General features: G+C 33.5%; 2 protein-coding genes and 1 long non-coding RNA gene across 3 annotated transcripts in view; all 3 read right to left on the reverse strand.

The window, feature by feature from the left end:
* On the reverse strand, positions 1–1,766 carry LOC127252809 (uncharacterized). Its single transcript, XR_007839149.1, has 3 exons — positions 1,408–1,766; positions 628–1,011; positions 1–518 (listed from the first exon to the last, which is right to left on the reverse strand). It is a non-coding gene; the product is annotated as an uncharacterized LOC127252809 (long non-coding RNA).
* Positions 1,767–5,989: 4,223 nt separating this feature from the next.
* On the reverse strand, positions 5,990–10,420 carry LOC127252807 (chaperonin CPN60-2, mitochondrial). Its single transcript, XM_051277132.1, has 18 exons — positions 10,150–10,420; positions 10,023–10,047; positions 9,787–9,918; positions 9,412–9,571; positions 9,121–9,296; positions 8,875–8,970; positions 8,369–8,473; positions 8,202–8,288; positions 8,036–8,125; positions 7,883–7,963; positions 7,736–7,804; positions 7,542–7,619; positions 7,337–7,432; positions 6,981–7,080; positions 6,792–6,895; positions 6,607–6,712; positions 6,446–6,524; positions 5,990–6,331 (listed from the first exon to the last, which is right to left on the reverse strand). The coding sequence occupies exons 1-18, from the start codon at positions 10,185–10,187 to the stop codon at positions 6,211–6,213; spliced, it is 1,743 nt and encodes a 580-aa protein (XP_051133089.1). The 5' UTR covers positions 10,188–10,420; the 3' UTR covers positions 5,990–6,210.
* An 8,295-nt stretch (positions 10,421–18,715) lies between these two features.
* LOC127252917 (myosin-8-like) overlaps positions 18,716–20,315 on the reverse strand; it is a 49,824-nt gene continuing 48,224 nt past the window's right edge. The window contains exons 37-42 of the mRNA XM_051277307.1: positions 20,208–20,304; positions 20,051–20,107; positions 19,665–19,721; positions 19,237–19,317; positions 19,061–19,140; positions 18,716–18,966 (exon numbers count right to left, since the gene is read on the reverse strand). Of these exons, the coding sequence (XP_051133264.1) occupies positions 18,852–18,966; positions 19,061–19,140; positions 19,237–19,317; positions 19,665–19,721; positions 20,051–20,107; positions 20,208–20,304 (487 nt within the window). The 3' untranslated portion in view covers positions 18,716–18,851. The remainder of the gene's footprint in view (positions 18,967–19,060; positions 19,141–19,236; positions 19,318–19,664; positions 19,722–20,050; positions 20,108–20,207; positions 20,305–20,315) is intronic.

Genomic DNA, 20,315 nt, shown 5'->3' on the forward strand with positions numbered 1-20,315 from the left:
GCAATTGTATAGTTTTTTTTTTAAATAAATTTTATGGTAGTGTTGAGTAATACAACACTAACTTTTTTCCTCATTTTCTTCTTCCTACTACACATCTCCAACCAATTTTAATTCTCTTTGTCCTTTTCATATACTATATTAAGGAATTGTTTGTTTGATTTACTCTATGACAATATACTCACTCTCTTTCCTTATAAACAAACAAAAGTCTCAATATCTCTTATCTCCCTTTATATTTTACATTATTCAATACATTATACACACTGCGGATTAATGAGCTTGGTAGTGCTGAACCAGCCGCAACTAATGTGGATATTGTCGCCGATGGGGGGTTGGAGAATTAGTTGGTGTAGGTTGGAATTATGTTGGGGAGTGGGATCGATGTGTTTTGTTATACCATGATGTCTTCTGGAGAACACATTGGGTTGCCCTCCCCAATCTTGTTTGCAAATCCATCGTTGTTGTCATCTCCCTCACCATCGCCGGCCGGTGTCATCGATGTTGTCCTCCACGGTTGTCTTGCATGCCAATTTGAAAATTAGAATAGAAGAATATTAATTATTTAGTGAAATAAAATTAAAGGATTATCAAAGTAGGGCTTTGATTTAATCTGCATATGAATCTTACCATTAGCCATAGTTGTAGGGGCAGAGGTTGCATCTTTTTGGGCATGGGATCGTCTATGAATACCAGCCACTGCTTCAGCAAATTAGGTAATTTTATGTCCGTACAAGAATATTATATATATATATAGATATAGATAAATCTATACACGCGCCAACGGAAAGTACAATAAAAATGATTAAATAAGCTTGGAGTATCTTTTGGCCATGGTCGCTTCTGGCGGTCAGTCTCGTATTCATGTATGGCCTGTGCAATGAAAATGATGAGAAATAATTTTGCAGACAGAAGGATTTTGCACACGATAGAGGGTGTTTGAGATTGGCATCCTTGCATTCTTGAGCCGAGCCATTGCCATCGCCGTTGTCGCAAGAATTAACGAGATGGAATCTAGCATAAAATTTGAAGAAAAAGACAAAGACAACGACCAATCAACGATGTTTTAATATAAGTATAAAAAATGTGATTACCCTTAGAAATATATATATTGCATATCATTTTTAGCAATAAAAATTGTATGAATAAACTCACAATTATTCGCATAAATTGTTAAATAGGTAACTAGAAAACATAATACATACGATATTTTACAACATAAAAATATTAAATCAAACAGTGATAGGATCTTTTACAAACATTAAAAAAAAAAAAAAAATAGTCATGCAATTGCAAAATATCAGGACATACAAATCTGTACAATCGACCAATAAACTGAAACCAAAACCAATTTTTTACATCGATGAATCAATGGATTGAGACACGATGTGTCCAATCTATTGATCTTACTTGAATTATTTTTCAGTGGCTCATCGAATGGAGCCAATAAAAAATAGGTGTTTAGGGTTTTCCGGACTCCCTCAAAACAGTATTCGGACCGTGTCCAATTTAATCCAAAGCCGTGGTGTTAAATCGAAGCAAAATAACACGAGAACGAGTGAGATAGTCGAATTTCTGGAATAAGGAATGAATTGAACGAAAAAATAATAAACTAGAATTAAATTAAAGATGTTGGAAACAATAAATAAAGATTTCAAAATTTAAAAAATAAAAAATAAAAATAAAAAAAGAAAGAAAGTAGTAAAATCTCGAGAAAGCAAAAGGGATCAATTTTCTGGAAGTAATAGGCTCTGTTTCTAGTTCTGCCATTGCTTCTCTGTTATTTTGGCAAAAATGTGGACTAACAGTCCTATATTACTGACATCAATTTCTTTATTTTTCGGATAATCTTGATCCCAATTTTGACCCGATCCATATTTTTTCTCAACCTATTTGGTTATCAATTAGACAATTAACTATATTAAAAAAAAAAAAAAAAAAAGTAATGTTGGAATAACAACTACTGTATCATTACTTTTTAAAATTATGTTTTTATTAATTATTATTTATATTGTTGGGACTTGTCAACTCAACTAGTATGATATTCCCTGCCACCTTGAGCTCACCACCACAACCGATGGCAACTCAACTAGTATGATATTCCCTGCCACCTTGAGCCCACCACCACAACCGATGGCCACTGCCATCATCTAACCGGGCTCTAATACTACTGTTGGGACTGGGTCGAGCCCGCACGGATTTGTTTTTGGATATTCTTTAAAAAGTTTCATACTACTTAGGACTTATAAGATGTGAAATTTTCTTTACAACTTTCCGACGTGGGACTTGGGTTTGCACACCAACATATATATATATATATTTTTGCACAAAACAGTAGACATGTAAGTAATATGGATTAGAATCTAAGTTTGGTTTTGAATTATCTTTTTGAGATATCGAAACTGGCGGTTCAAATAATTTCGATAAGTATAGCCGTACATAGCCACTTTTGGATCCGAATCGAAGGTTTAATGTTATTTTTAATGATAGAAAAATACAAATATCAAATTTATGTTTATCAGAACGATGATGTGTATTTATTAATTGGAAGAAGGAAGGCGGCATTAGGGTAGATTTATTAGGATAAATATGTTTTTAAAGTATTATATTTATAATATAAAACTACATAAGATAATTTGGTACTACGCTATGGTTCGGGTTTTTGTATAGTTGAATGCATAAAGATTTATTGAAACTTTTTTAAATTTATATTGAATACTTCAAAATTTATAAACTTTTAAAATTTAATTGAATACAGATATTTTAGATGACTTTTTAAAATATAGATTAAATACATTCAAAATATAAAAATAAAATAAAAAAAATTCAAATTAAGTATACTCTCTAAATATAATATTAATTTGAGTAGTAAGTTGTCTTTTTCGGGCTCAGTTATTGTTTTAAGAATCAATATGGTATTGATTAAATCATTACTATTTGATCTTCTTAGTAGTTAATAGTAAATAAAATTAATCTTGTATTTTACTATATTCTTTAAATTAATTCTATATTTGAATTGTATCGCATCACACAGACGCTTTTACAAAAGAGCACATATAAGTTTATTAACAAAATATTGTGTTTGATGTTTTTATTATTCAATAGGTGTGCTTTTAACTAAAATATTCTTGTGTTTATATTTGTATTTGTGTTTAAGTTGAGTTAACATAGTGACATAAATATACGTGTATATATATACATAGATAATTTGACTGAAGTGAGAAAAATATGTAGAGTGTACAGACCGCCATCAGAAAGCTATTGCAGTGAAAGAGAGAAATTTAATAAAATGATATGAAAAACATAATAATTATAAGCATCATATTCATTATACAATAACACAATAATACTATTTAAACATGCATAACTATCATATTTAAATAGAATAAAAATTACTTCAAAAAAGCACAATCATAATTTCAAAAAAGAACACAATAATAAAAATATTAAAATAAAATTCTCTGTAACTCAGAGGTATGTGAAACAGAACTAGAAAATGATTATACCTATACAAATGAATATATACTTACATTACTATTATAAAAACAGTAAAAATAAATAAAATAATGAGTATTATTTGAAGGATAAATTTTTTAAAAGCATGATAATAATTATAAAATAGCACAACTATTATATTTTAAAAGCACAAAAATAAAACGTTGGTTAAAAAAAATTAAAGAGCACTATCTCTATTCATGTAAAGCACCGCTTTTGTGGACAGAAAGCACTCGCACTCAACAAAAAGCTTGTCAAAAACACTGACTCTTTCAAATAGAACACTGCTAAGTTAAAAAATTTAGAGAGCAATGTGTCACGAGTTGACATTCCTGCCCCAAGTTCTCGGTCCTAGTCCGTCCCATGTGTGCAACCTCATGTCCTGTATGGCTTATTGATGGCATATATTTTGGTGCAGGTATGTGTTCCGCATGATTCTCTCATATTGTATGGTATATCTCGGACGTGTTGCGCACAGAGGACGGTTGGTCTGGGCCTCAGCGCGGGCATGGCCTAGGCGCTGGGCGTGTCAGCTTCCAGACACGTTACATATGGTATTAGAACGGACCTTGACGCTAATGGCGAACGAAGCGACAGAGTAGGACATTGCTCCGAGAGCATGTCGATGGGCACATCAAGGATGAGCATGTCTTAAGGTAACTGGACATCCCAAGGACAGGATGTATGCTCGACGTTGCCGGGCCAAGAGGGCCGAGCTTTGTTCGTGAGAGCAAAATCACGTTAAGGACAATCTTCGGGCGAAGAATGCACAAGCCGCAACAATGGATGTCCCGAATGGTGTGTGGAGATGCGCAGCGAAATGTGGGTCGCATGTGGGTTGTCTATAGCAAAATACCTCGCTAGCTGTTGGTGAGCACAAAGAGATGGGTATGCAAAAATGGGTCGAGGAACTGACGCCGGAGGCATACCGAGGTTGCAAGAAACAATGCCAGTGCACTTAAGTAGCGTCGTACGAGGGCATTTGCAACTTGAAATAGTGGAGTATTGTCACCGGTTGACATTCCTGCCCCAGGTTCTCAGCCAAAGTTCGTCTCATGCCATAGTTCGTCCCATGTGTGCGAGTCCCTGTCCTGTACGGCTTATTGATGGCATATATCTTGGTGCAGGTACGTGTTCCGCATGATTCTCCCATACTGTATGGTATATCCCGGACGTGTTGCGCACAGACTGATCTTAGCCTCAACGCGGGTGTGACCTAAGCGCCAAGCATATCAGCTTCCGTACACGTTACAAATATAGAGCATACAGAAAGCACCGATTCTATTAATAGAAAGCACTTACTTCTATTAGCAGAGAGCACTACTTCAATTAATAGAAAACACTGGCTCCTAATAGAAGCCGTGCTTTTGCTCTGTTTCTATTAACAACACTAGTTCTAATTTACAGCTTTTTATTATTTTTATTTTTTATTTATATGGTTTACGTATATAATTATTTAATTGATTAATTGATTAAACTTTCAATTTAATTAGTTTTAATTCATCACTCATTTCATTTAGATCTTTTAATTTCTTATGTATATATATATTTTTGTCTTTCTGCGAAGAAAAAATAAAAAATATACAATAAATCAATTATATTCAACAGAAAAGAAGTTTGAGAAACAATATTGCAAAAAAGAAAAAATATCCTAAACGATTAGTAAGAAAAAGGAAAAAGAAAAAAATAAACTGAAATGTCTTATTTACCTGCCGCCTTTCTTTTCATCCGTAAACTAACAAAATGATACTCCCTCCATCCCAAACACCCTGCAACATTTCTTTTTTCTGTATGTCTCAAACACCTTCCAATATTTCCAAAATAGGAAATGATTAATTATAATTAATCCCTACCCCATATTTTATCCCCTCACATCATCCAAATAAAAAAATAAAATATATATTTATTTCTCTATCTCATCACCCAATTTCTAAATTATTCTACTTAATACTATCCACTTAAAAACATGTGCCAAAATCAAATATTGCACTTTGTTTGGACCGAGGGAGTATCTTTTTAGGTTGTAAACTAACAATATGAGACAGATGTCCATCTTATTACTTTATTATACATACGTTAAAAGGAACTGCGCATGACAACAATAGTGTTGTTTGCACCAAATGTTGGACCTATATAAGTGGAAACTCTCGAGCTTCTTTCTAAACCAACAATGCAGTAGAAAATAGAAGCGGATGCGGAATTCATCACATAAATAAATTTAACGATTTTAAATAAGAAATGATTCTGAACAAAGACGACCAACTTTCTTTTAAGCCACAGACTAATAGGCAGCGCTGATGAGTGCAACAATTCAGACACTTCTTTGGAGGACTTTAAGAGAACAAACTATTTCGTGAAAACACTCAAGGCAATTTCAGTAGTTTCTAGACCTGAAACAAGGACAACATTTTCTAAAATATAATCGATTTTGCCCAAAGAAAGCATTATAAATACAATACCAAAATCACAAAAATATTCCCAAAAGGCAAACTAAACACGTCGATACCAACTGATCTTATATCGTGCGAGTAAACTCCCGTTATGAAGAATGAGATGTTTTTTCTCATCCAAGGTTAAAAACAATGTCTGAACAATTACAACAAGAGCCAAGGGCCCTACCCAAAATATTGTCAAAACTTGGGAATAAATAAGAATAGTCGATTAAATTAATGTGCTCTTTTTTTTTGACATTTGTCCTCAAAATAATGTGCAGTAAGCTTAGTAATCCATGCCCCCCATGCCCCCGGGGGCACCACCCATGCCCATGTCTGGGCCGCCCTTATCATCTTTAGGCAATTCCACCACAATCGCTTCCGTAGTCGTCATCAAAGACGAGACACTGCAGGAGGGAAAGTAAACCAGACTTAAGATAACAGAATGGAATTGGAGTTGTCCACACCGAGGAGCTTACATATAGATATAGATATATATATATATATTGTCATTTACTCACCTGGCAGCATCTACAAGTGCTGTTCTAATAACCTTTAGAGGGTCTATAATTCCAGCCTTTACCATATCTACATATTCACCTGTTCTCACAACACAGCCCATGTAGATGATTTTAGTCGAAATTCAATTACAACTGCATTAAGAGAAAGATCTGTGGCAAACCTTTGGCTGCATCATATCCGAGATCTGGATCGTCTGATTCCAACAACTTGCCCACAATGACAGCCCCTTCAACGCCAGCATTGGAAGCAATTGTGTGAACCGGAGTCTGCAATTAGATTGGAAAAATTAACTAACAAACGGTAATATTGATTTGGCCCTGTTGTGTGATAACGAAGGAATCAGACCTTCAATGCATTTTGGATAATCTGAACACCAATCTTCTGATCGAAGTTTGCTGTTGGCAGCTTATCCAATTCTTTAGATGCATAGAGCAAAGCAACTCCTCCACCTGCATAGTGAGATTATATTTCCATATTCTTTTGTTTATTGTTTTCGGACAGGCAAGACTACTACGGTAATGTGTAGAAATGTACCGGGCACGATTCCCTCCTCTACAGCTGCTTTAGTAGCATTCAAAGCATCTGTCACCCGATCTTTTTTCTCTCCCACTTCCGCTTCACTAGCTCCGCCAATCTGCAATAAAAATGAATTAGTACAATTAGACGCAATGCAAATAATACATATGTTTTAAATGCAAACTATAAATTAGACTTTTGAACAACACTGGAAACCTACTAATAATATTTAAAGTAGCGAAATTTCTCTTATTACAATTGTTTTGTTATTCTGAAGGCTAACACGAAAAGGGTTATTTTGGTGACTGTTCACATGGAATAACTTGCAATTTATCACGGTTTAAATATAACCATATAAGCAAAAAAATACAAACCTTAAGCACAGCTACACCACCAGAAAGCTTAGCAAGCCTTTCTTGCAATTTCTCCTTATCATAATCAGAAGTGCTCAATTCAATTGATGATCTAATCTGCAATATTGAAACAGAAGTTCATATAAATTGCAAAGTAGATAATTCTGAAGATCTCACATTATTGATGTACTAAAATGTTATCAAACAAATTGCCAAACGCACAGACCTGCTCACATCGTTCTTCTATGGATTTCTTTGCACCAGCTCCATCTAGTATAACAGTATCGTCCTTAGATATGGTAACCTAGAACAAGAAAGATGTTCTCAATAAGCTATTGGGAAGATTCCCCTCTCAAGGGCAATGCAAGTGATACAAAAATCATTTGTGTAGCATAAATTTGCAAAATCTGAAGCTCTAACCTTCTTGCATGAACCCAGCATATCCAACTCAACATCATCAAGGTTCATTCCAAGTTCCTCAGTTATGACCTGTGAAAGAGATAACATTTACAATGTGACACTGATGTTTAAATTTGTCGGGACATGAAGTTGTGAAAATGCACTTACCTGTCCACCAGTTAAAACTGCAAGGTCATGCAAACCAGCTTTCCTGTTTTCACCAAATCCAGGAGCTTTCACAGCACAAACCTGCAACATAATAAGTTAGTAAAAATCAACATAGAGGCATGGGACCCTGCATAAGAAAGAGTATTTGAATACCTTAATTCCAGCTCGAAGCTTGTTAAGGATGAGAGTTGCAAGTGCATCACTTTCAACATCTTCAGCAACTATCAGAAGAGGCCTTTGCCGCTACAAAGGTTCAGAAATGTAGGATCAGTATGCTGCTATCACATACCACAGTGAATTTTAGGCAACCGACACTTACCTTCAAAGCCAATTCCAAAACTTTCACAATAGCATTTATGCTTGAAATTTTCTTCTCATGAATTAAAACAAGAGGATCATCCAATTCCTATTGACAGTCACAAAAAGTAAGTCAATTTTCTAATTAGAAGCACCATTTAATGTTTAGCAACAACAACGGATTTTTACGCATTTCTGGTTCTTTTGGTTTGTAATGAAGTATGGAGATATATAGCCCCTGTCCAGCTTCATCCCCTCAACAACTTCCAGTTCATTGAACAAGGTCTTCCCATCCTACAAATCACATGAAATCCATCACAAATCTTATTCACGCCATGGGGATAGATCAGGGACAGACCAGACATGCAGATACGCAAGAAGGCAGGAATAGCATGGAAATATACTTGTAAAGCACGAAATGGTAATACTATTTAATTATTGGAAATTCAAGAGATCAGAAAAATGTGCAGCAACACTATTTCATGTTGGCACTGATTACAAAACGGTAAACTTTCAAAACTGCTTTTTGAGTGCAATGACAAGAAGGTCATTGCTCATTTAAAAAATGGAATAAAAATTTTCTGCAGTTCCTGAACAATCCACATCATTGCACCCATTGAGTTATTAACATTCAGCAGTAAAAGGTACAATAACAATGAAAAGTAGGGTAACATGAAAGGCAACAATGCACATACTTGAATTGTGATAACACCCTCTTTTCCAACTTTCTCCATTGCCTTTGCAATTAGTTCACCAATTTCCCTTTCTCCATTTGCAGAAATGGTACCAACCTGCAACGTAAGATTACTTTGAGCATATCAAAAGTTCTCCAGGGCTTTCACAAAAATAACAGCTTCTTGGAAACTAGTGGCATAGATAACTCCAATTGTATATTGATTCAGGTATCCAATAAATCATAAATTTGTAAGTGGTGAACCAACCTGAGCAATCTCCTCAGAAGTGCTAATCATTCTAGCTCTGCTTTTCAAGTTTGTAAGCACACAGTCAACAGCCATGGAAATTCCTCGTCTGAGGTCCATGGCATTCATTCCAGCTGCTACTGATTTGCAGCCTTCCATAAATATGGCACGAGTGAGAACAGTAGCACAGGTAGTACCTGCAGCACATGGCGAACAAATTCAATAGGCAGACTCTATAATGACAAGAATGGAAAGGACACTCGTCCACCAAATATATCAGGAATATTATATCACATAACCAAAAACACTTACCATCACCAGCAACATCATTTGTAGCATTTGCAACCTGCTTCACAAGGCTAGCACCAATGTTCTTCACTTTGTCCTTAAATTCAATGCTCTTAGCAACAGTCACTCCATCTTTGGTCACTTTTGGAGCACCCCAGCTTTGTTCAATCACTACATTTCGTCCCTTTACCAAATAAAAGAAGAGAGAGATTCACAGAACCAAATCAATTATCACGGAAAATCATTGGCAACCAAACGAAAAATTCTACAAATACTGATAATTTATCAGTCTTTCAATGAAAAGAACATTCAGATAAGATAGGCACACTGTAAAGATTCAGAAAACATCACTTCAGAAAATTCCTAAATATTATAGTAATCGCAACAAGATCACCGTACCTTGGGACCCATAGTTACTTTAACAGCTTCAGCAAGCTCCTCAACACCCTTTAGCATTGCAGCCCTTGCCTCGACACCAAATCTAATGTCTTTTGCCGCATAGTTTCTGCTCCCACCCAATCTACTAACGACCTGATATACACGCACCAATAAACCATCAACCATCAAGTAAAAACGAAATCAAATGAAAGATTCACACACGCGCGCGAACACATATCTTCTAATAAAATAAACACCTGTTGGCTGCTGTTTCTCGCGACCCTGCACAACCAAGAAAATTTGAGGTTTACATCAGCATAAACAATTAAAATTTGACAACAGGAAAGCAGAAATGCATTCGACTTGCCAAGAGTATTGGATTACCTGGCCTTGGAAGCAAGATTAGCTGCGAATCGATACATAATGAATTGAGAATGAAGAGGAATTGGAGCAAAGCACTCTGAACTGGAAAATGAAGAAGCAGCAGCAGTAGATACGGCACTGGGTATTGCAGGACGATCGGACTGCTGCGTCCGTTAAAATGGGAAGATATAGAAGGAAAGGAAGTGTCTAGAAGATGGTTGTAAAGATGGTTCTAGGTCGTCGTCGTCTAGGGTTTAGGGTTTTACGATACGGCGGCGTTTTGAATGGGTTTCTAAAGCTTGAGAAGGGTTTTTGACGTGTGAATGTCAAAATTATTAATAGTAGTACTAGTATTATTATTATTATTATTATTATTATTATTAGCTTAAATTTTTTCGTGAACGTAAAACTTTCCATTCCATTATTGCTATTAGAAATCCGTTCCTTCTTTTTTTTTTTTTTTTTTCTCTTTGTTTTATCTTCAAAAATCTGTTATATTTTTTTGCCTTAAATTATTGCTGACTATTCAAAAGATTTTACTAAGAAATAGCTAAAAATGTACTTTAATTTTGAAAACTTTTACTCTTTTAGTAGTTTCAGCACGATATCCTATTTACACAAGACATGATAATTTAGGGTGTGTTTGGCTGCCCATTCAATTAACGATTTCTAAGTGTTTGATCAAATAATTATTTGACATTAGTTGTTTATACATAAAATATGACTATTAAAGACATTTGATATGTTATTTTTTTTAAATATTTAATTTTATTTATTTTAGTTTGAAATTTATGAGAAATTTTGTTATTAATTATTAAAAATTATAAAATGTTATAAAATATTTATTTTTATTTTTATTATTTAGGTTTGAGAAAATTATTTTTACTAAAAAATAAAAAATAAATTTATTAAAATTATGTAAAATATAAAATAATAAATCTTTCGTATATATTTTTTTTTATGTTAATTATTGTTTTAATATATATAAATAAATTAATAACCTTTGTTTTTTCTATTTGATTTGGTTTTCAAATTTTATATATTTTATAAATAAAATAAATTTATATGTAATAATTAATAATACTAATTATTTTAAATTTAAAAAAATAAAAATATAATTTAATAAATTAAATATATTAAAAATAATTAATAAATACTGCTATAAAAATATATTTATATGTATAAAATAAATAATTAAATTTTAAGGTAAATAAGGAATAATCAAAATTAAAATGAAAAAGTTCTTTCGAAACCGCTGGGTAGATGAACTTTTCAGAAATTAACTTTTTGGGTTCAAAAAGCTCTTTCAAAAACTTAATTTACAAAACACCTAAATTAGTTTTTTGACTAGTCAAACAACTAAAAAAAAGCTCTTCAAAAAGTTTTTTCTCAAACACCCTTTTAGAAGGAGTATAATTATTAAATAATTAAAACTATATCAGTAAAAATAATATACGTATAATAAAAATAATTTTAAATTAAGAATAAGGTAGCTTATTAGTCTAATTAAAATTTAAAAAAAATAAAATGAGATTTAATGTATATAATTCTTTTTAAAAACGGACAGTGGCCGAATAAGTGAAATAGAAGAAAATAGAAAAATTGACATAGTAAGTAGGACGGGGGAGTATTATTCAACATTATTTAATGAAGCAATTAAAAATAAAAAAAAATATCAACTACCGAGATACTTTACTATAATTCAACTAAACTCCTAAAAATAAGGATTTAATTTATAAAATTATTGATTCAGTCAATAGATAATATTAAACTTAAATGTAAATATTGTCATATAAAACATGACTTTTTAATAACACTTAATATTCTCTCTTGATTCAAAGCGGCATACTCTAAAGCGAATTTAGGATAATCATGTTTTACTCTAGAGAGTGATTTCGTTAGTGTATTTGCCCCATAAAAGTTTGTGTTGCAATACACAAATCTAATTATTTCTTCCTCAACACACCTAGTTATAAAATAAACTCAGTTGTCAATGTGTTTTGTTTTTCGGTAGAATATTTGATTTTTTGTCATCTTATTTACCCATTTATAATTATAGCGAATGATAGTTTCTTTTTCTTGTATTTGATAGCTTGGCATGATGATAAACTTGCAGCCACAAGACTCTGTTTCCAACGATGATAAAGCCTCTATCAACTGTTTCTTTGAATTCCAAGTAACAAGTGTTGAATCAAAGCTAAAAAAAAAATGACTAAAAACACTTCTTTTTATCATCCAAAGATGTTGCCCAATCACTGCCAGTGAACCCTACTAATTGAAGATTTGATCCAAAATAATACCAAATCCTATAATCTTGTGTCCCGAAATTATAACAAAAGATACGTTTGGTTGCGCCAAAGTGCTACTTTGTTGGCTCATGCATAAATCTAGATACAATCCCATTAAATAAGAAATGTTAGGCCTATAATTTGTGAGGTAATTAAACCTCCAATCAAACTCCTAAACTGCTTTGCATTTGTCTTCTCAACAGTCAACACCATCTTCTCAACAGTCAACCCGTAAGGTCATAGGTTCAAACCCTCGACGCCTCAGGTCACCTGCCACACATGGTTCGCCTAGTGTGTCTTGCTTGTCGGGCCTATTTTGCAGGGTATTAGATTCGGCCAGGAGTTTACCAAGTGCGCACTTTCGGGTAGCAGTTGCAGGTTCCCACGTCATAAAAAATAAATAAATAAATAAGGCTCCTCCGTCACTTCATCAAATAGTCCAAGACTTTTTTCCAATCGAGTGACATAAGGCCTAATAGCAATGCCTCCAAGACGTTTATCCTCAACTTGATGTATAAGGAACCGCGCAAGCATATATCCTAAATTTACAAGTATACGTGCATACATACTCCAAAGATAACATAAATCATGAGATGATACTACTCCCCGTACTCTCTCTACGACCATATAATGTATGGGCCAAAATATAATGAATATATCACAAAGGTGCATACCGGAGCCTCGATGCCTTCGACCGGGTAAGATTGTGAAATTGCTCCGTGCTAATCCGCGACCATAATCGATGAGCATTTTCCGGTATCAAAATGGAAAAGTCCTTAAACTTTGGTGTATCCACAAACTCTATATCCTACAAACCCATGATTCCAGCAAAATCAAATAGTGAAATCGAAAATATCTTGCCTCTGAGTCGAAAAGTCAGCTCCTTTGGATTTTCATAGTGATAGTTAATCGAGTCATGCGTCAAAATAATCATGAATTTCAAAGTCAAGCTCTTGTAAATCGGCTCTATAATTTGAAAAAACCGACGCCATGCCCCCACAGAAATAAGCTCCTCTACACCCCTTCTATGCCAAGAGTCTCCAATACTTTGCTATCGATATACTTACTCGTCAAAAAAGTTTTATTCTGCAAACGCTCATGCCGTTCAACATACTCTTGTTCTTGAAAAATCAAATATTGAGCATTTACATCCAAATTTGTATTGCCCCTCGATAAACCTGCAACGCTCTTGCCACCCTGTTGTTTCTTTCCCTCAGGTGTCCTCCCTTAAAATTAACAAATAAGAGTTCACAAAAACTAAATACAAGACAAATTATAATATAAAAAATTTTCAAAATCCAAAATAATCTAGTTGAATATTGTAAAAAAATTCAATACAACCTCAAGAACAAAGTATTATACCACGTTATTCAAAAGATCCAACAAAATCTAGTTGAATGTTTAAAAAAATTACAATACAACCTCAAGAACAAAATATTATACCATATTGTTCAAAAAATTCAACAAAATCTAGTTGAATGTTGTAAAAAATTACAATACAACCTCAAACACAAAGTATTATACCATATTGTTCAAAAAAGCCAACAAATCTAGTTGAATGTTGTAAAAAATTACAATACAATCTCAAGAACAAAGTATTACACCACATTGTTCAAAAAATCCAACAAATATAGTTGAATGTTATAAAAAATTACAATACAACCTCAAGAACAAAATATTATACCATATTGTTCAAAAAAATTCAACAAAACCTTAAAAACCAACTATAAAAACCTTTTTTTTCCCCAAATCTCCCAAATCGCAACAAAAAACCCTACCGTTGCCACCATCATCCACCGCCGTTGTCCGTCGTCATCCGACGCCGCCTACATCGTTGTCATCGTCCAAAGAGTCGCTTAAAAGTTTCAAACACGAGAGATTTGATGTTTTGTCTCCCGTGTTCGACTTATTCAGATTTTTAAAAAAACCTAACCTGCGACGAACACAGCCGTGTTACCTATAACGTCCTTGCCCATTCTGTAATTCACACACAACCGTGTGGAATAGAGACACGGCCGTGTTGAACATCACGGAAATGAACATGGCCGTGTCTAACCCCCCCAATACTATTCTGTTTCCAGAACACGGCCGTGTATTCTATATTGTGCATTCCCATTCTATAATATTAACACGCCCGTGTTATAAAGTAACACGGCCATCTACATGGCCGTGTTTAACCCCTCGCACTATTATGTTTGTTAAACACGGCCGTGTGGACCTCCACACAGTCGTGTATTCTATACCGTGACATTCTCATTATATAATATTAAGACAGTAGTATTTGATTCCAACACGACTGTGTTTGCGTACATGTCCATCGATATGGCCGTGTCTAACCTCCCTGCACTATTATATTTCTTGAACAGGGCCGTGTTGGTATGAAATACGCCCGTGTACGCCTATATAACTCATTCAAAATTTTGATGTACACGCTCGTGTTTTGTAAAACAAGCCCATGTTTGTTCTTAACTTTTTTTGTATAAATAATTTTCAAATTAAGGTATCTAAAAATAACACCTACAAAAGTAACAATATTAATTACTTCAACAAGAGAATCCAAATTCATCAACATCAAAGTAATTCAAATCCATCTACAATAAGATTAGTCAAATCCCATTCCACAATAACGTAAGGCAAATCCATCCCACAATCACAAAAGACAAATCCAATTACAATAGCATATATCAAATCCACATAAGCTTGCCCAAAAATCACAATTTCTCTTAATGTGTCCCACTTGATGTTCTACCTTCATTTGTTGCACCCATTTCAAAAGTTCTTTTTCTTACCTATGTCATACAAAATGTAAGAATATATTGTAACTGAAAAGTTAATTTGTATACCAATATATCAATAAACAACATAAGTTACGTACCGTTAACTTTGCGATTGAAGCTTGTGATATAGGAGTCTCAGCTTGTTGAGTTTGTGAAGTGGAAATACTTTGACTTTGCGCCAAAATATCATATTTCTGCAAGAACTCCTCAGCATGTTGAATTCTGTCCGCCATGAAATTTGACTCGATCAACATGCTTTTCTCTTTTGACAACCCTTGAAAGTATGTCCAACAAGCCCACAATATTTGCAAGTTCTTTTTACTTTTTGTCTTGGCAAAGTACTATTATGGACCTTCTTTCCTGGTGATCGACCTTTCTCCATTACTTCATTGGGGTCACGTCTCCTAGCCTTCTAAGGCCTTCCAACAACTCGTCTAACACTGGGAGGAAGCGGTGGAGGCAATTCAGTTTTTGGCCATATTTTTTTACTATCCATTGCGCCAATAGAATACAAATACACTTTATTGAATGTCTCAACACTGTATATTTCTTCAACAAAGTCCTCCGAATTTAATTATTGTCCATGTATAGCACTAATTGCATGGCGACATGGGATCCCACGTAACTCCCATTTTCTACAACTGCAGGATTTTTGTAGAATGTCAATAGCGAATCGATTCCCATCCGAACAATAAATCTCGTAACGCCAATCATCAAATTTAATGGGTGTGCAAGAAGAAGTCGTCTGAATATCTTTCTCCATAATTTTTACTATATTCGGGCAAAGGTGCATATCCCCTATTTTCTATGTGCCATCTCCCTTTGCTTCTGAAGTCGTGTTAATAAGAATCTTCTAATTCATTCAAACATCAGCAATATCGATATTCCTTTTGCATCTAATATTATACTATTGTGATTCACATAAATTGTTCAGGATCATATCACATCTACAAAATGTAGCAAAATATGATCTTGACCATTGAGACGGTGGTTTGTCGGCAAGACAATCAATATATTTCAGATCCAACTCTTAAATTTCTTTCATCACCTCCTCAAACTCGGGGATAGTACTTGCATTGGCAGCCATCCAAATCAATCTTTTATATGCATGACCTTTAAATCCGGCTGTTTTCATGTTTTCATACAAATGCCAAACACAAAATCTTTTTTCACATTGAGGGAAAAACTTTTCCGTGGCTTGCATGAGACCTTTTTTATTGTCAGGTATAAAAGTATAACAATCGTGCTCTATGTTCAAATCTTCTCTAAACAGAGTAAAAAACCATTCCCAAGCTTCGTGAGTCTCACTCCCAACAATAGCATATGCCAAGGGATACAATTCATTATTGGGATCAATTCCAATAGCCGTTAATAGAATGTCTTGACAAGGACCTTTTAGGTGACAACCATCAACCCTGATGATATGTCGACATCCAGACTGAAACCCCACACACAAGCGATTTCAAACATATGCAATACTTACTAAATCTGCGCCGTTCATTAAAAAATTCGCCTTCAAATTGCATCAAAATAGTTGACCAAGGATTAGACTGTCGTAAAGCTTCGGCATAGTCCCACAATTTTCTATATTGCTCTTCGGCATCACCTTCAATTGCTTTTAGTGCCCATTTATGCGCTATGCATGCTTGTTGTTGGGATATATTACATCTAATGTCTTATGTGACGTCTGTCCTAAATTCCTTTATACGTCGTTTAGGATATGGATCAAAACAACGACTCATATTTCTTTGCAAGTCATGTCGACTTAACATTCTTTACATTCAAGTCGCACATACAATCATGGTTGCAATTATATGTTCTGAGTTGAAAAGATGTTTGATCATTCACCTTTAATGCATTCATTTTCTAATTGCAATTCTTAACGGCACATCGAACATAAACTCTTCTTCTATCAATTTTAAAAAATCTTAAACTTCTCATTGTTTTGATAGCTTGATAATTGAACCACATTTTTAAATTCTTTTTTCGAGCTAAAAATCATTCCAAGACTAAAAGTGGGATACTACTTTGACGCTAGATCGTATATGGCATACGGATCTATCTCATCAACATTGGACTCGACAAAGTTGGTTAAATTTTTTTCTTGAGAATCACCAAGTGACATCTCATCTTCAGAATTTTGGTGTACTACGATCCTTTGATTTTCATTAACCTCAGTGGTGGTGATAAATACTCGGTGGCGGCGACAGAGGCACAACGTGGGGAGAGAAAGAACGGGGTTGAAGATGTGATTGAAGAAATTCTAAAATTGAATTAAACGGTAAAATTAAGGAAGAAATATTCAACCTCAATAAAAAAAATCAATAAAAATTAAAAAAAAATTATATAATAAAGTTTGTTTATTGGATTTGTGTACTTTGTGGCATATTATTAAAATGATGAAAGAATTTCAATTAATTGTGAAAATTATTTTATTGTCGAAACTATTAAAAAAATATATATATCTTACTATATTATATTAAATATGTGGATGAAAATATAAATGAGAAATTTTGTATGATTTAAATAGATTCTATCAATCCAATTTTTTTTTCTTTTAAAAAAACTATTAATTAAAAATAAAAAAATCATGTTATTAAAAACTCAACAAAAAATTCTTAACCCATTTCTATAAGCAACATATAGCATATATGTCATTTTTGGTATATTTCAAATATCATTTTTATTACAGAGAGAAGATAATAAGTAAAGTTATATATTATGGATAAAATACTATGGATAAATTGTTCATTTCCCAATATAAGATATTAACTTCTATAATTAAAATATCTATAAATAAATAAAATTAAATTCCTAAACTACTCCTAAAGAATATCAAACATTTGATATTAAAATTTATAACTTGATCATATTGTACATGTTTAGAGAAAAATATGTTAGAATGTCCACCAAACAAAGTAGAATGTTGAACAAGTAAAAAACGCTGGTATGTTTCTTTTGATGGGTTTGAGAAAATTTTGGTTTAGATTTGGTATTAAAATAATGTATGATGAGATGTTTTGTGAGAGAAAAAAATATATTTTTTTTAAAAAATACATAGTTCAAATAGTAGAAACTTGGAGTTTTGAAGTAAAAGAAACAAACTACTAATTCTGTTTACAAAGTAGAAAGACTATTGAACAAAGGAGGGTATTGAACAAAGTAAATTCACTTAATAAAATTATTTATGGAGCAAAGTAGATACTTATAAAATAGGGCATCCATTTAGATAGTTAATTATACAAAGTATAGCTCATTCAACCATGCTTATAACAATATCTCTTTACCCCATAATTGGTAAATCCTGAACTTTCAATTTTGTGCAATTCTAATTCGGCACAATAACTTCATCAAGAAGACAAAATGAATTTATATATAGTAAATGCTTTTGTTTACAACTGAAGCAGGAGAGGCTATTCTTCTAACACTCTTATCTGCCAGACTCTAACAATATAAATAAAGACATTCGAGAACCAGCGAGGCAGAATTATACTACGCTTCACTGCTTCCATCTGACAAAACCTAGCAAAAGTTCATGAGGAAGGCCATGAAGATCTAGACAGACCAACTATACAAAAGCCTCTAGCTGCGCAGATGCATATACATATATAATGGTATAGACAGGCAAAGAGTAATGCTATATACGTGCAAAAAAGCCTTATCCTTTCAAAAATTCAAAGCCTGGATTCTCAAGAAGCTCTGCTGGAGGTTTTACACCGGTGAAATCTAAATCATTGATAGAATTGCTAATATTTTGGATTGACATCGGGGTGCTGCAAAACCAAAGGAAAAAACAAAAGAGGTGAGGTTATGTAATTGTAATTCGTTTTTTTATCTTTCAGTAAGGCTGTTCTGTTGCTACGATACCCTGAATTTTCATCCAACAGATATGAATCCTTGCCAGCTTCATTGGAGTCATCTGAATCTGGCTTCAAGCTAGAAATGACCTGTTACAAATATTGATTGATGAATTGAAATAAGTATTTGAAGCAGTCTGGATTAGATTATAGTAGTAGCGCAACTAAAATGCATGGTAGACTTACATCTTGAGGCACAATTCCCGTGCTTGAATTTTCGTCTGTATAGAGAGTGCAGATCCTATGAAGCTGTTGATGGCTCAATGACTGCCAACAAATAATATTGTGTAAAAATATTTCGATAATATAGTGTAAAGGAGGATACATTTATAGTGTTAATTACCAACATTAGATTCAGATTTAAAATTCTAGTGTATTTACAAGAGAGAATAAACATTATAAGTATGTAGGTCTGGGAGTTTTCAATTCTTTGTATATGTTTTGTCGGGGTGAACGTATGAAAAGATATAATCATGATAAATATAAACTTTTGCCACTATCCATTTTCAGAAATAAAAAAAAAAACACAAAGATGAAATAATAAATAAAAATCTTTAGAAATAAGTTTTAAATGAGTGATTCATAAGAAAGATAGCAATACACAATGGACTTACAGGGCACAGCTCAGTTGTAAGATCATCTAAGTTCAGTTCTGATTTTTCTTGTAACGCCTGCACACAAGAAATAATTTAATTATCAGAATCCGCACATTAATATCATTTGTGTCAGAAAAAAAAAAATAATAAGAAGGCTCATTCAACATAATGCTTGGATAATAGATTGACTAACTTCAATTCTTGAGATACCAATATTTCAATGGTTAAATATAGCAGCTGTTCTTTTTATTTGTTTTTACTTTTTTGTGGACTTGTCAACCATTTCCATACTAAACCTTAAAACTAAATAGAAAAATCCAACATTGCGGGTACTCGTATATAACCCTTGCATATTGTTACTACTAGGGTACTAGAATGCTTTTCGAAGCATGAACACTACATACCAAAAGTCTTACAGCCTGTTGAACATGTTTTAGTTCATCCCATGCCGAGCCTGCATGCTGTTAGATAGACAATGTTAAGTACAACTCAGAATTTTCGAAACAATTTAAATACAATGTTTTAAACAACTTATTGAAAGCTACAAGCAAGACATTAGACCTCATTTGAATTTCCAGACCAAAGTTGTAATTCAGCTAAACCAGCCTTTATATATTCCCCATGACTAACTGTGCAGCACTCCTTTTGCTGAAGGATGCTGACAAAAAA

Source organism: Andrographis paniculata, unplaced genomic scaffold, assembly GCF_009805555.1.
Source record: "Andrographis paniculata isolate CXL003 unplaced genomic scaffold, ASM980555v1 Contig49END, whole genome shotgun sequence".
In the NCBI taxonomy this organism is placed as follows: Eukaryota; Viridiplantae; Streptophyta; class Magnoliopsida; order Lamiales; family Acanthaceae; genus Andrographis; species Andrographis paniculata.